Raw genomic sequence first — 16,184 nt, forward strand, 5'->3', positions numbered from 1 at the left:
CATAGAGAATAATGGGCTCAGTATTAGTTTCGTAGGCCCATATAATCCGCCACTCACTTCACTTCTTTCACTTGTGAAATAACACAGAGCTTATTAGAGCAACCTCATCAGTGGGACAAAAAAGATGTCCTTAGCATATTTTATTAGTTGTTTTAAGTTAAGGACAATGCTTAAGGACTTTTTAATTGTTGAAGATTATTGGTAGAACAAAAATATGTATCTTAGTAAATTAAATAAAGCTACCCATCTTACTATTCAACCAAAAGATCAAACAAAACAAAGTAGTTTTAACTTTTACACTCTCCAAGTGAGATAACAATTCTCATTACCATTGATGGAGTCTGGTTCTAGCAAATTCAAAGGAGAATCTTACGGCGGCGACGTGGGGCTTCACGCTTAACATACATCTTCTCCACTTCGTTGAGAGGCCGGCTTGATCCATCAGGAAGACTCACAAACTTCCAGCCACCTCCATTTCCATGTTTGCCCTGAGGACCCAATTTCTCAACTGTGATTTTCCAACCATCTGATGAACGTCTTCTGCTGTACTTGTGGCACTTCACTTCTCCTTTCCACTGGTTTAAGACACCAAAAGAGAATGCATATTTAATAGAATCTAAGAATCAAATGATCAAGGCGTCTAACAACTTTACAATAACAGACGAGAAAGTAGATAACTATCTATCCATAAAATGCCATGGTTCATCAAATGTAAACTACCCACAAGTAAGTAGCAATGCCATCATTTACTTTCGTTCTTTCTAAGACAATTATCAAGAAAAGAAACTAGCTTTGCATTTCAATGTTGACTCCGCAAACTAACTTGCATCTAGTATAAGGCTTTCAGCAATTATCTCAATCAACAAGAACATGATGAAGTTTTAATTTCTACAAATAAGTTCTTCTTTTTTAAGTTTTTAAGTTTGTAAAGTGAGCCACACACACACAGAGAGACACTTACTCAGGGTACTCATCAAGCAAACGCTCAACGGAATCATCCAAAGGACGACCAAGCTTCCTCTCCTCTTCTTCCTCATCCTCTTTAAGAAAAAGAATGGCGTGAACACGCTGCCTCATGATCCTAAAATCCTTAGCAAGCCTCTCAACGATATAAACCTCGGGATTCTCCGTATGCAACCTGTACATCTCAGTCTTCTCAGAGTCCTTGAGATAAGACCCTCTAGCACCAGGCTCCTTGACTTGCTTCAGAAGCACGCTCATCTCCATCATCTTCTGCTTGATCCCGCCAACGAATCCCCTGCTGTGCCTGTTCTCTTTCTCAATCTCCTTGATCATGTCATCGTACTCGTTCATCTCGTTAACCATGGCGGCTTCTCTCGGTCCCAACTTGCTCATCACATCACCCGAAGAACTATCAGAAGAAGGAGGATTCGCGGCGGCGTTGTTGTTCTGACGGCCAACAGAGACGCCGTCGAAATGCTCTTTGCTTAGACCAGTGGACCACATCGATTTGTGATCCCAATCGAGATCGTCGGATCCTCCTCCTGCGAACGATCCTCCCGTCGCGATGTCCCAGCCGTTTTCGTCGCCTGGTTTCCGAGAGATTGGAAGATTCTCGGAGCGCCAGAGGCAGTGGTGCTAGGGTTAAGGGAAAGCGAGCGATGGTCGTTGGTTGATTGAGTTGAAATCTCCGATTAATCGGAATCACGATGAAGAAGAAAGACCCAACGGAGGATAGTGGCCATCGCCCTTTCAATCGTCCATTCCCACGGTGACACGTTGCAGCTAAGGACGAGAAGAAAAACTTCTTAGTTAAGGACATTTTTGATATGTCCTTCGGTTAATTGCACATTTTTGATTTATTTTTTGCCAAATAATGGCTTAGGACATTTCTTAGAAACACCGATAATAGTGCTCTTAGAACTCTCCACTCTCACAACACGACGACTTGACTCAGATCACAACACTCTGCTTCTTCCTCTAAATCAAATGGGAGGAAAACAAGATCCGACGACGGCGAATGGGAGCCCGAAATCGGAACCAACGGCGACGAAGAACACCACCCCAGATCTGCTCAACAGCTTCTTCTCATTCAAATCCCTAAAACTGAAGACGAAGCAGCAGGAGCTACTGCTCCGCGTCTCGATCCTCGGCCTAGTCTACGTCCTAGCCTTCATCGCTCGCCTCTTCAGCGTCCTCCGCTACGAATCCATGATCCACGAGTTCGATCCCTATTTCAACTACCGCACCACGCTCTTCCTCACGGAGAAAGGCTTCCACGAGTTCTGGAACTGGTTCGATTCCGAGTCCTGGTACCCTCTCGGTAGGATCATCGGCGGCACGCTTTATCCAGGTCTCATGGTCACCGCCGCTCTGATCTACTGGGCGCTGAGGTTCCTCCGCTTCTTCGTCCACATCCGCGAGGTCTGCGTCCTGACGGCGCCGTTCTTCGCCTCCAACACCACCGTCGTCGCGTACTTCTTCGGTAAAGAGATTTGGGACACGGGGGCTGGGCTCGTCGCCGCTGCTCTCATCGCGATATGCCCTGGATACATCTCTCGGTCCGTTGCTGGATCGTATGACAACGAGGCGGTGGCGATTTTCGCGCTTTTGTTGACGTTTTACCTCTTTGTTAAGGCGGTGAAGACGGGGTCTCTGTCGTGGGCTCTTGGCTCTGCGTTTGGTTACTTTTACATGGTTTCGGCTTGGGGAGGATATGTCTTTATTATTAACTTGGTTCCTCTTTACGTCCTTGTGATGTTGATCACTGGAAGGTATTCCATGAGGCTGTACGTTGCGTATAACTGTATGTATATCTTGGGGATGCTGCTTGCCATGCAGATTAGGTTCGTTGGGTTTCAACATGTTCAATCTGGTGAGCATATGGGTGCTATGGGTGTCTTCTTGTTGATGCAGGTTTGTTACCTCTTCTTGTTAGCACATTTGGGTTAATCTTCTGATGAATGATCTTTTAGAGTTTAGTGGGTGGGTATTGATTATTCAACCTTTCTTTAACATTTGTTTTGATTGTGAGCTAGAAAGTTGGAACCTTTTTACTAATCTTTCTCTAGAAGACTACTGAATCTTAGATCTTGTTGGGATTAAGCTTCAGACTCATCTTTTGCTTTTCCTTTAGAGATTTCAATTCATTTTTCGACTTTTCTTTAGTGCCTAGTACTACTGTAATTGGGTTTCTGTTGATTGCGAGCTAGAAAGTTGGAACCTTGTTGCTGGTCTTTCTTCAGAAGACTACTGTTTCACACACTATATCTTGATCTACATGTACAGGTGTTTTACTTCCTTGACTGGGTGAAGTACAAGCTCAATGACACCAAGTTGTTCCAAACCTTTTTGAAGATAACTGTCACATCGGCCATTCTGGTTGGTGGTATTGCATTGGGTGTTGGAACAGCATCTGGCTATATATCTCCATGGACTGGTCGATTCTACTCATTGCTTGACCCCACTTATGCAAAGGATCACATTCCCATTATTGCCTCTGTCTCTGAGCATCAGCCTACGGCCTGGTCGTCTTTCATGTTTGACTACCATATTCTGCTCTTCCTTTTCCCTGCCGGACTTTACTTCTGTTTCAAGCGTTTGTCAGATGCTACGATATTTATCGTCATGTATGGTCTCACCAGCTTGTACTTTGCTGGTGTCATGGTTCGGCTTATTCTCGTCGCCACTCCAGCGGTTTGCCTTATCAGTGCCATAGCTGTCTCCGCTACTGTCAAGAATTTAACTTCTCTGTTAAGGACGAAACAAAAGGTTCCCCAGACTGGTTCAACGAAAGGAGTCGGTAGTTCAAAATCCTCTTCAAAGGTGAATCTTTAGTGTCCTTGTTTCCACCAATTTCTACTATATACCACTTATCACCTGCTTTGAACTGTAGTACGTTTCTCTGGTGAGAGTAGAAAATTTAATACTTATCTCATATGTCCTAGCAGGTTACACTTGATCAGTCTCAACCTTTCCAGAAGAACGGTGCCATTGCTCTTCTTGTGGGTGTATTTTATTTGCTCAGTAGATATGCTATTCACTGCACATGGGTGACATCAGAGGCGTACTCATCTCCCTCAATTGTCCTAGCTGCAAGAGGAGCCCATGGGAACAGAATCATCTTTGATGATTACCGCGAGGCCTACTACTGGCTTAGGCAAAATACTCCTACCGATGCTAAGGTCATGTCATGGTGGGACTATGGATACCAAATCACTGCTATGGGAAACAGAACGGTCATCGTCGATAACAACACCTGGAACAACACTCATATCGCTACTGTTGGACGTGCCATGTCTTCTTATGAAGACGAGGCATATGACATCATGAGGTCTCTTGATGTGAACTACGTATTGGTCGTTTTTGGTGGCGTTACTGGCTATTCTTCAGATGATATCAACAAGTAAGTCTCTTTAATTCTCCCATGTATTCCTCTTCTCGTTAATTTCTGAAAATCTGGTTATCGTTGCTGTGCGTGTCAATAAAATATGGCACTAATCATTGGCTTGTATTGTATGTTAATAAACAATCACTTCTTTACTGCGTTAAATAAACTTTTTGAATACAGTTGATGTGTGGATTTAACTGATCCATTTTACCATTAAAAATTAAAAATGTGGGTTAGGTTCTTGTGGATGGTGAGAATCGGAGGTGGAGTATACCCAGTGATCAAGGAACCTGATTACCTTGTGAATGGCGAGTTCCGTGTAGACAAGGGCGCATCACCAAAGATGCTGAACTGTCTCATGTAAGTTTCAACCTCAAGACTCTTATTCTTATTCCTAGATATTCATCCCCCAAAATGAGCTATAATTTGAAAACCGATGCAACTCATCTGAAATGTATTTTTTCGTTTCTTGTAGGTACAAGTTATGCTATTACAGGTTCGGCGAGCTGGTCACGGAATATGGCAAGCCAGCCGGGTATGTTAACTACCTAATTTCAAGTGTTAACATCGCAAACGCGTTTTTACTTTTCAACATGGTAAAACTCGAAGTTGGGCTGTGAAATGATTGGCAGGTATGATAGAGCAAGAGGGGTGGAGATAGGGAACAAAGACATCAAACTGGAACACTTGGAAGAAGCCTACACAACATCAAACTGGATTGTCCGTATTTACAGAGTCAAGCCTCCCACAAACAGGGTGTGACTCTTTTAAGAGCTTCCATCATCAGAGAATGTGGCTTTAGATAGTTTGGTAGTTTTAAGCAGGAAACAAACTTATAATTTCGGATTTTTGTTGGACATGGTTCTGTTTTCTTGCAGAGACAACTTTTTGCGACTTATTATCGCGTATAAGTTTGAAACATATTTGCACTGGTTTGTTCATCTTGTTTGGCGAGATTGGTTTGAGCCCATATAAACCCCAATAAGTCCTAAAGTAGGGTGAACAAAATCCTAACATCACTTCAACCTGAAGTAAGGTGAGTCAAATAAAAATCAATTCAACAAATTACTTTTCGAAAAGCTAGGACTTCATGCTTAATAATGGTGTTATGTAGAATTTGCTTTCCAACAAATTTATCATCAGTCTTACTTTATAACTTGAGTGTACTGTAAGATACCCTTCTGGTTGCTAAAGTTTACAAAGCAACCAAGAATCTTTCTTTGCATACAAGAAACCTCTTACCAAGCCTTTTTTTTTGTTGCACATCGCTAATCAAAGTGTTTCCCTTTTAGCTCTACCAGACCAAACTAATAACAAAACTGCATACGAAAGAAAGAAGCGTCTCTTATCAAATAGCAGGGAGAAAATAGTTTCATTATAACCAGAAAAAAAAAAAAAAAAAACAAAGCTCACATGAAAGTGATGAAAACCTTAAATGCGAAGCTACACTCACAGGCAAAATAGCTAGACTCTGACATGATAAACATTATCCTCGCAATCAGCTTCGACACTGGTCTTTAAATTCATATATCCTCTAGAAGACTCAGAACAGCAAATTTGTTAGTCTTACTATGAACATCTTGCTGCAGCTGGTGATAGTTCATATTAAATAAAAGAAGATCTTGTTGCACCCGTTGAGGTTTAATATTAAGCGTGAGATCATCAACATGATTTACAGAGGCGTAAACTGTAGCTTGATTCTTAAAACCTTGGATTTCAACACGCTGGATAGTGTTCCTTTCGGGATGGAAGTAGAAAACAGAAAACGTATAGTTATACTGCTTAAACAAAACAATTTCCCCTGTGGCAGTCACTCCAATTACGCAAACGTCTGAAGCATGACGGTAAGTGTCCCCAAATTTATCAACAGGCAGAGTGTAGGAATATTCCGACCAAGCTCCTTCCACGACATCCTCTAGAACCCATAGACGCAACTCATGCATAGGAAGACTATTCACGCCTATATTCTCACCCCAATAATATCCACTAGAGTTATGACCTCGCCAACTAACCACACCTAGTTTACCTTTATAGTTTATCAAGCTTCTAGCCCAAGGACCATAAAATTCTGCCTGAATAAACTTGAAATTCTCAGACCGAACATCAAAGCAAACTATATAGTAAGCTTGATCCCTTCCTGCAGCCAAGTAATATAAAGATCCATTGATGCATATCCCTTCGGACCTAGGATAATGGGACAAGGAACATTGGATCTTCCTCCACCTCATTTCTCCAGTTAGTGTCAAAATATTGTGAATACATCCATAAAGTGATCCATCAGCAATGAGTGACATTACCTTGAATACCTTCTCAATCGGATCAAACCCTAAAAAGCTCTCATGGGCCGTCCTCTGTTTAGGTAAGAAAACAGTCTGTCCTGTGCTAGGGTTAAACATCACATGCGCTGTATACTCATCCTTTTTTGAGATCGGCTCATGACGGAAACAAAAAAAACCAGAGGCATGACTAATAAATATTAGCCTGTCATCAGGTATCTTCAACTTACAATAGGCGGCTGACGACGCCTTCCCATTTTGACTATGGATCTGAGGCGAACAATAGAAGAGAAACTCATTCTCTGTAGCTCCTCTCATGGCAAATAAGAGACTCGGGCGAGCCGAAGACTTGGTTAAGAACAACTCGGTAAAATCTGCACTGCAGAGGATGGATCTCCATTGCTTCGACACGCAACGGCACCTTGCTATTGTGTTGGTAGACAATCTAGAGAATATTTCGTAAGAAAGATCAAGAGGGATTGAATTCATGATCAGACTGATGAATGCAAATCATCCTAGGCAATCAATTAATATATAGTTCGAGAAGAGCCTAGGGCTTTCATATTGAACCGAACCGAACCATATCGTTCATGGTTCGGTTGATTTAGTTCAGTACCGGTTTTTAAGGTATAAAACTGGTCAAACCTTGGTTGTGTTTTTTTTTGGGTCTACTAGATTTACTGCTGTAAAGAAGGCATATGCCAAAGCAGAAAACCAATCACCTATATATGAAGAATTATGGAATGTGGTTTACTTTCTTTTTTTTTTACTTAACATTGTGGTTTACTTTCTGAGGGAGATATGTAGTATGTGGATATGTTTCGTTTGGGTAAGTCTTTTCCTCTTGTTGCAGCAGGCGAGCTGCTTTTCTTTGTCTGAGAACAAACTACTTCATGTTCAATGGTGTTTGTCTTAAGTTTTATGTTATGACATTGCTCGGTTTTAGTTGGTATCTAACTAACCTTGGATGAATCTTAAACCTTGTTATTTTCTTTACTCTTAATTTTATTCAGGAACCAAGATATGTTGAAATTTGCTTTCCTTGATATTCATCATCATGAGTTTTATTATAAGGCAACCAGTAATCTTTCTTTACAAACAAGTTATACTAATACTACTTCTGTCTACTTAAACTATGGTCTTTTTCTGTTTCATGTCGCTAGTCAAAGTGTTCCTTTTAGCTTTAGTAGTCCAAACTAAATAATAGAATGAATACGGAAAGAAAGCGTCTCATATCTCATAGCACAGAGGAAACAGTTTTATGATAACAAGGAAAAAGTGGTAAGCCAAAGGAATGATAAAAACTTGTAAAGTGCGAAGCTACACTCATAGCCGAAATAGCTATACTTTGTGATATTATATAAGACTATGAAGACAATTTCAGCCGACATGGATAAAATAAAACTTAGTATCTTTGATTAACTTGATGTTTACATAGAAAGAGAGAGAGACAGAGAGAGAGAGAGAGAGAGAGAGAGAGAGAGAGAGAGAGAGAGAGAGAGAGAGAGAGAGAGAGAGAGAGAGAGAGAGAGAGAGAGAGAGAGAGAGAGAGAGAGAGAGAGAGAGAATACACGTTTTATTAAAATAGAGCATTTAGCCGACTGGAAGAAGGGATTGTAGCAGTCCGGTTTTGACACCTGTAAATTCATACATCCTCTAAAAGCATCAAATTTGTTAATGCTTTCATACCTAAAAAGATCTGTCGCAGCTGGTGAGGTTTCATATTAAAAACGTAACATCTTCTACATGGTCTACAAAGGCGTACACTCTACCAAAATTCTCAAAACCTTGGACTTCAACGCGTTTGACAGTGCTTCTTTGAGGGTGGAAGTAGAAAACGTAAAATGGGTTAGACCGATAATAGTCCTTCATCAAAACAATTTCACTGGTAGCGGTTACTCCAACTGCGGAAACGTTTGAAACAGAATAGGCAATGCCAGAGAACTTATCACATTTCAGAGTGTAGGCATGTTCCGACCAATCATTTTTCTCGACGTCCTCTCGAACCCAAATAGTCATACTTGCATTAAGGGAATGGCGTGGCCAACTAATCAGACATAGTTTACCATTATAGTTAATCAATCTTGTAGCATAAAACATCAATAAATGAAGGACACAAAATCAATCGATGACTTCGTTGGCACAAGAGACTTGGACAACATAATACAAAGTACAAGTATGAAATCACATTGATCCTCAAGTTGTGCTTTAGAAGTTACCAGTAGAAAAAAAATATATATAAATATTATATATATATATATAAGTATTATATATATATTTTGTTAGTCAAATTTAAATTTATACAAAATAGTAGATAAGATATGTTATACTGTTTAATTTATTTGTAAAAAAAAACAAAAACAAAATTTTTAAACAATTTATGTCCACATTTTCAAATATTTTTAAGTTAAATCAAATGTTTCAAATGTACATAATAGAAACAATTAACATGATTCAAATTGTGATAAAATTGTATAAAATTCAATATAAATACTAAAATTTTGAAAAAAAAAATTTAAATAGTTTCAAAAATCATTTTCGAATTTTAAAAAAATGTTTTTTTTTAAATTGAAAAAACCAATTTCTTTTTATAAAAAAATCAAATATGAAAACATATAATTTGAAAGTTGAAACGATAAAAATTATATATATGTATACTATTAGAAAATTATATAATATTTATAAATTTTAGTATAGATATAAAAATATAATAAATAAAATTAGTTTTTGCTGTTATAAAAAAAAATTAGTTTTTATATATTTTTTTTGGTTTTTACAATAATTATCAATAAAATTCCGGATCCAGATATCCGGACTGAAAAATCAAGATATACGAATTCGGACTCGGTTTTGACAGATACAACATTTTACTATCCAGATTTGAATTTGGCGTCATTGGATATCAGGATTTACGGTGTAGATCCGGATCGGATCTCGGATCAAATCCAAATTTCGACTAATAAATCTTGAGGTCTACAATAGCTTTAGATTAAAAAATGAATATTTAATTAAAATAAGAAAATTGCCTAGGATAGTCCTAATTTTGTTTGTCATAAATATAGTTCCCAATGATCAAAATGACCAAACTGTTTCATTAAAGAGTTAAATTTATATTTATACCACTTAGGTTAACTAATTCAAACCTTAGGACTTAGAGGTTAGGGAGTGGGGTTTTGGGTTTAAGGTTTAAAATTGTATAAAATTAAAAATAAATACTAAAAATTTGAAAATATATTTTTTAAATAGTTTCAAAAATCACTTTCGAATTTCAAAAAAAAGTTTTTTAAAAAATTTGAAAAAACCAATTTTTTTTATAAAAAATCGAAATTGAAAACATATTATTTGAAACTATAAAAAGTTTTTTATTTTTTATTTTTAATAATTTATTTATTTATTTGTATTTACATACCTAGGATATATAAGTCTTTTGTCCCTCTTGAATGAAACATTTTAGTCATTTTCATTCTTGTATGCTATTTTAGTGACAAAAACATAGCAATGGTAATTGCCTTTAAAATAATTACTAGGTGGATGTCCGCAATTTTGCAGGTTTGAATGTTTTGTAACAATATATTTATTATAGTTTGTCAAATTAAAATATTTTTTCATCATCAAAAATTGTATAAGTGTTTACTGTTAATATTTGTAAAGAATAATTATTTTTGAAAAGATGATTATGACTATTTTAAATATCTGTTGATATTTTGTATTTAATTTTTTACTACAATTAGTTATATATAATATTCATAATTCAGATTTTAATAAAAATGAGTTTTGAAGGTATGTAGTATTGAGACATTTGATTTTTAAATAATTTGTTGCTAAAGTCATATGTCTCTATTAAGATTAAAAGATAAAACAATATGATTGTTACACATTCTCTACATATTCATATTCAATTACATAGGAAATAAAACTACTATATAAATTATATAAATTACTTTTGAAATATATTATATAGTTTATAAGTACTTTAGTAATAAAATGATTTTATGAGCATTACATATATTTTATAAAAATCACATATTTAATTACCATAAATTATTTATGCAATATATTATATCGTTTGGATACTGATAAAAATTGGTTCTAGAAGTGATTTACTTACTCATAAAATAAATAAAACAGAAAATCTTTTAACGAATCAAATTATAATAGTTTTTTATAAAACTCAGAGACACCTAAGCAAAAATTAATTAAATGAGTTATCATTTAATATAAAATAAATTTTCAAAATACATTTTATAAATTAATATATAAGCTTTTATAAATGACTTAGATCCTCTTACAATAATTTAAAACATCTGATAAGTCAATATACATAATTTTATAAATGATTTATAAAGCATGCAAGGAATTTATTAGACATTAATAGTTACTATGATACTTTATATACAAATATAAGGCTTTCTATTCGAATACAAAATCATTATATCAATTCAAATAAACATTTTTGTTTATTATTTTATATAGTCTATAAATATATAAAAATTTTGATCACATTATTACTCTTTCATAGTTTCAACAATTAGTTACCACAAATAATTATTTCTAACATTATGTAGATTATTTGGAAAGTGGTAATTGAATTATCCTTTTCTTTCAGATATAATTATAATAAATAAAATTAAAAATTATTGGCCAGTCAAATTATAACAATATAAAAAGTTCATTTATAATCTACACGTAATAAAAATCACTTATGTGACTTCTCAATTAATATATAGTAGGACTTATATTTTTATAAATAATTTATAACGTTTTATAAATCATTTTAAAATTATGATAAGTTTATTCTGTAAAAAATGATAAATAATTTAAAATAATATTAATAAACATGTTTGGATTTTATAATATTTAAAATATTTATTATATAATTATATTCAAATACAATTCATCAAGTATATTATAAAACTATTATAATTAACTTATATAAAAATTCGTTCATTATATTTTATAGTTTATAAATATTAAAAGTAGTAAATAAAACAGTATTAATTTTTCTATAATTATAAGAATCAATTTTTCTATATTTTTATAAATAATTTATAACATTTTATAAACTATTTTTAAAAGTCTGATAAATTTATTCTGTAAACAACGATAAATAATTTAAAATAATCTTAATAAACATGTTTGGATCTTGTAATATTCAAAATAGTTATTATATAATTATATTTGAATACAATTCATCAAGTAGAGTATAAAACTATTATAATAGGGGGGTTTACCTTTGACCACCACTTCTTAGACCCGAAACCGTCTCTCCCTCCTAAACGCCGTGGTTGAACATTTTACTATCCAGATTTGGATTTGGTCTCACTGGATATCCTGATTTTCAGAGTAGATCCGGATCGGATCTCAGATCGAAGACACATTTTGAATAATAAATTCTGAAGTCTACAAATGCCTTTAGTTTTAAAAAATAAAATCCTCTAAGAAAAATAAATTTAGTCACTTTATTGACTTTTCCTCACGTGTCACTCATACAAGCAGTCTCAGAAAAATTCTTATAATTTCATTGGTTGATGATTTTTAATTTTTATTTATTCTAAGCAAATCTAAAAAAAGAAAATCACAGAATCAATTATTGTTAGTTGCCAAATTATTTACATAGTCTTATGCATAATCATTTATAGTATCAAATGGTATCAAATATGGAAATTCTATATAATATTTCATCATTCCATTTTCTATTAATAATCTATTTATAAATTATATGAAGTATGTTGTTAAAAAGTTGTTAGTAAAACTAATATACTAGCTTTATTTTTCTATTATAAACAATCCTTAAAACATTATTTTTCTATATAAGTCACAATATACATATATAAAACATATAATTTTAATAAAAATATTATAATAACTATTGATGCATCATATAACGAATTTATTAATTATTTAAAATAGTTTAAAATCATCTGTGATGATTAATATATATATTTTTTTAAATATTAAAGTCATTTATATTGATTCATTAGTAATGTTTTATACCAGATATATAATAGTATACAATTATATAAATATTTGGTAATCATTTTAAGGTTTTAAATCATCAATAATGATTATTATATCATTAATAAGAGTTTACAAATCAATATATAAAGATCTATACAAAATGTTATAAATATTTATAAAACCATTTATAAAGAAAAATTTCTCGTTGTTTATAGGAGTTTACAAAATATTTATGATGGTTAGTAGGTTTTAAATCATCACAAAAGTTTTAAAATCTTTATAAATTTTTATATAGGAGTTTACAAAATATTTATAAAATTATTTAAAGTGAAGATTTTAAATTATTGATCGTTAATAACAAATATTTTCTTGAGTTATAGAACCATTTATTAGGATTTATGAAACTATTTATAAAAATTTATGAACTATTTATAAGGATTCTAAAGCTTCAGAGAAATAATTCATAAAATTTAAACTTTGTAAATGTTTTATGTATTATTTATAATGGTATAGTTTCCTTTCTAAGAGGTTTTAAATGTTATCAAATCAGAATCAATTCCAAAATATTATTTCTTACAAGTTCATCATTTTCAAAAACTTTTTTCAAAATCTCCAAAACAAAAAAATTGTTTTGATTTTATTTAAAAGAAAGTTACCAGAAAAATTACATCAATCAAAAAATTTCCAAAAAATATTATGAATAAAAGTGTATTCCTTAATTTATGAAATTTTTATATTCATATATATTGTTTTGTTTCTTCTTAATAATTTTTCGTGTGTTTATACTTTAGTTACAAGCGTGGATCTATTTGTCACATTAGTTGATGTTTTGGATTTTAATAATTTTACTAGATTTGACTCGCGCTTTCAAAACGCGGGATTTAATATTTTGTTATAATTTTAAGATGTTATGAAAATAGTGTATTAACTATAGAATTGTTGATTTTTAAATCAAAAAGTGTTTCTCAATCACTCTATACCAATTTTAGTTGACTGACATCACTTTGGATTATGGTCATTTTCTTCATATTATATATGTATATTTTAGTCTAAATTCAATATTTTTTTTAATAGTTATTATGTGTTTTTTGTATAATAATACAAAGAATTTTATTAATACATGATAATTTATAATAATGGAAGTTTTCATGTTTTGTAATCAAATTATCTATATTTGAATTTTTTAAAAGACATGTGTAAATTTTTTATATTGGTTAACCAAAAAACATTAAAAGCGCATGATTGTCTATTTTTAATAATTTTGTACATCAAATTTTTATAATTTGTTTTGTAACATTATTTTATATTTATTTTCACGAAATATTTAATAATTGTCTGATATGTTTTTGATGACTAATAATTTTTTTTTTGTCAATTTGATGACTAATACTTTAAACATCTACTCTATTAAAATAGAGTCCTAAATCTTAATAGGAATCTTCGATCTTAAAACTTGGAGCGAACATAGAATTTATGCCCAAGACATAACAGCTAGCATAACCGGTCGATGTTTACACAACGTAACAAAAACAAAGGTAAGATATAATTGTCCAGAACAATAATTTTAAAGTATAAGATTATTAGTTGAGAAACTGATGTTGAATAATAGAAAACATAGATTCATTGTCTGCTTCGACTGCTGGTATAATCTGAATTAGAAAACTTATGCAGTAGTTCAAATACGCTTGTTAGAAACAGTCATTGTTTGATACTGAGGCTTTCGAGTCTCATCAAGAAGCAAAAATATTAGAAACTTTTTATGTATTGAACTTTTCCAAAACTTCTAATAATATAAGAGAGACTTAATAATATAAAACAGTAACTAAGCATAAAACCAAATTTGTTAATAAATAACCGAAAGAGAATTTGTAAGTAATAAAAGATAAACCAAACAAAGAAAATCATAGATTATCGAAAATCTCTCTGAATTTTGTGCCCCATGTACATGTTACAAAACCATTAAAAATAATAACATCAATAAGCACTAGTTCAAATAACATATAACATAAGAACATTAATTTATATTCTCATCAGCCAAGACGAATTCCATGGTTCCCCCCCCCCTTGATTAATGTTTTGTTTCAACGTATGTAGAACCTTGACATGAACAATCTTAGTCGTGCGCCTTGGCTTCAACTCGTTGATGGCGAATGCTGCTTCATTAGATGCTATTTTTTTCTTTGACGGAATGAGTTTGTTTATTAGAATGCTGCTTCATTAGAATGCTGCTTCATTAGAAGCCATTTTTTTTCTTTGACGGAATGAGTTTGTTTAGGAAAAGGCCTCAGTGTTTATAATAGGAAGAGTAGATTAGGTTTGGGCTGAAAACTTGTAGAATACTCAAAATATTGGCGAGATTTTTGCAGTTATTAGTAGTAATTACAGTTACCAATTGAAAACCTAAAATATTATGTGCGTAACTTAGACATAATTTTTGACATAATTTTTTAAATTCTAAAATGCAATTATATATTTTATAAGCAATTATATATTTTATAAGAAATTATTATATAAAATCACTTTATATATAATTTCAGTAAATTGATCCTCAAAATTGTTGCAGTTAAGTAAACTACATGATAGATGATTTGACTTTTATTTTTTTTATAAAATACGTATAATTTATTCTCTCATTATAAGGTCACTACAAAAACAATAAAAATAATTGTTAGACAAAATGAATAACATTCCGATCAGATAAAAAGTTTGAACTAAAATATTTATTAAAAACACAAAATACTACACTATATCATTGTACTATTTACTTAATGTTTAAAATAATTTTGATGTGAAATTTATTTGGAAAATACTTATAATGGATCACATTTGTTTATGTTCCATGATATATAATTAACTATTAGATTAACATTTATTAATTATATTATTTATTAATACATATATGTTCAGAAATATTTTACTATTTTATTAGCATCATCCTTATCTTCCACAAATGATTTTTTGTTTAGTAGAAATGCATTTTTTCGCCATCGTTTTTTATTGACATTTTTTTATTATAATTAAGTTAGTTGAGATGACTTTAAGATACGGCTTTGTTTTGAATATGAGAATAAACTGTTGGTGTGTTTTCACCGCTTTCGAAAATCTTGTTTTTCCTAATGTTTTTTTCTCGAAGCTTGACTCATTTTTAATTTCTTTATCTCACTTATGATTTTTAGAGTTTTGTTTTATTATATTCAACCTATTAGCGAGACAATTTTTGCATTTTTGGGTTTTTGTATCTCATTTTTGGATTTTTATTTTGTTATGCTTATTTCTAGATTTGGAAGGTCAATGATCAATATTGTTAATTACAGGTTCTTTTACTCCATCCTCTGATTATATCACTTATTTAAAATGATTATATTTGTTTTCTCAACAAATTATATTTGTTTGTTGATTTTTTTATTTGCTTAGTTGAACTCTATTTTGGTTGGCTCTATAGAGAGTATTAAGTTTTATTGTTGGTTGTAATGGTAAGGCCGATCCTGCTATTTTAAGAATTTTGTGAATCTTACTATCTTCTTCCATATCCGACAAAAGATAGGATGTTTTGGTTGGCTCCATACGAAATGCTGTTTTTTATTTTCATTGTTTCTGAG

At 32.3% G+C, this 16,184-nt stretch overlaps 3 protein-coding genes across 6 annotated transcripts; 1 reads left to right on the forward strand and 2 right to left on the reverse strand.

Annotated features, from left to right (window-relative positions):
• Window positions 1-211: 211 nt before the first annotated feature.
• LOC108807057 (protein GAMETE CELL DEFECTIVE 1, mitochondrial-like) lies at window positions 212-1,775 on the reverse strand. Of its 2 annotated transcripts, none has more exons than XM_018579297.2 (2): window positions 1,117-1,775; window positions 212-575 (listed from the first exon to the last, which is right to left on the reverse strand). In XM_018579297.2, exons 1-2 carry the CDS (start codon window positions 1,465-1,467, stop codon window positions 357-359), a joined length of 570 nt encoding a protein of 189 aa, XP_018434799.1. In that variant the 5' UTR covers window positions 1,468-1,775; the 3' UTR covers window positions 212-356. The 2 variants fall into 2 exon arrangements, with proteins under 2 accessions (XP_018434799.1, XP_018434807.1); XM_018579305.2 differs by having other exon boundaries at window positions 412-575; window positions 962-1,774.
• Window positions 1,776-1,869: 94 nt separating this feature from the next.
• LOC108807047 (dolichyl-diphosphooligosaccharide--protein glycosyltransferase subunit STT3B) lies at window positions 1,870-5,274 on the forward strand. The gene is made up of 6 exons (XM_018579287.2): window positions 1,870-2,877; window positions 3,250-3,786; window positions 3,912-4,366; window positions 4,589-4,711; window positions 4,827-4,886; window positions 4,984-5,274. Exons 1-6 carry the CDS (start codon window positions 1,951-1,953, stop codon window positions 5,111-5,113), a joined length of 2,232 nt encoding a protein of 743 aa, XP_018434789.1. The 5' UTR covers window positions 1,870-1,950; the 3' UTR covers window positions 5,114-5,274.
• A 136-nt stretch (window positions 5,275-5,410) lies between these two features.
• Window positions 5,411-7,140, reverse strand: LOC108860484 (putative F-box protein At1g33020). 3 transcript variants are annotated; one of them, XM_056986736.1, is made up of 2 exons: window positions 5,805-7,140; window positions 5,411-5,670 (listed from the first exon to the last, which is right to left on the reverse strand). In XM_056986736.1, exon 1 carries the CDS (start codon window positions 7,114-7,116, stop codon window positions 5,875-5,877), a length of 1,242 nt encoding a protein of 413 aa, XP_056842716.1. In that variant the 5' UTR covers window positions 7,117-7,140; the 3' UTR covers window positions 5,411-5,670; window positions 5,805-5,874. The 3 variants fall into 3 exon arrangements, with proteins under 3 accessions (XP_056842716.1, XP_056842712.1, XP_018489860.1); XM_056986732.1 differs by having other exon boundaries at window positions 5,782-7,140; XM_018634358.2 differs by having other exon boundaries at window positions 5,765-7,140.
• Window positions 7,141-16,184: the final 9,044 nt, after the last annotated feature.

The sequence above is a fragment of the Raphanus sativus genome, chromosome 1, assembly GCF_000801105.2.
Source record: "Raphanus sativus cultivar WK10039 chromosome 1, ASM80110v3, whole genome shotgun sequence".
NCBI classification, from domain to species: domain Eukaryota; kingdom Viridiplantae; phylum Streptophyta; class Magnoliopsida; order Brassicales; family Brassicaceae; genus Raphanus; species Raphanus sativus.

Bases quoted from the DNA above. Each gene is read 5' to 3' on its own strand.
- LOC108807057 (XM_018579297.2), bottom strand. From the start codon at position 1,467: ATGTGGTCCACTGGTCTAAGCAAAGAGCATTTCGACGGCGTCTCTGTT. The intron at 576-1,116 runs GTTTATATCGTT...GTCTTAAACCAG, and splicing joins TGCATACGGAGAATCCCGAG to TGGAAAGGAGAAGTGAAGTG.
- LOC108807047 (XM_018579287.2), top strand. From the start codon at position 1,951: ATGGGAGGAAAACAAGATCCGACGACGGCGAATGGGAGCCCGAAATCG. The intron at 3,787-3,911 runs GTGAATCTTTAG...ATGTCCTAGCAG, and splicing joins GTTCAAAATCCTCTTCAAAG to GTTACACTTGATCAGTCTCA. The intron at 4,712-4,826 runs GTAAGTTTCAAC...CGTTTCTTGTAG, and splicing joins AAGATGCTGAACTGTCTCAT to GTACAAGTTATGCTATTACA.
- LOC108860484 (XM_056986736.1), bottom strand. From the start codon at position 7,116: ATGAATTCAATCCCTCTTGATCTTTCTTACGAAATATTCTCTAGATTG.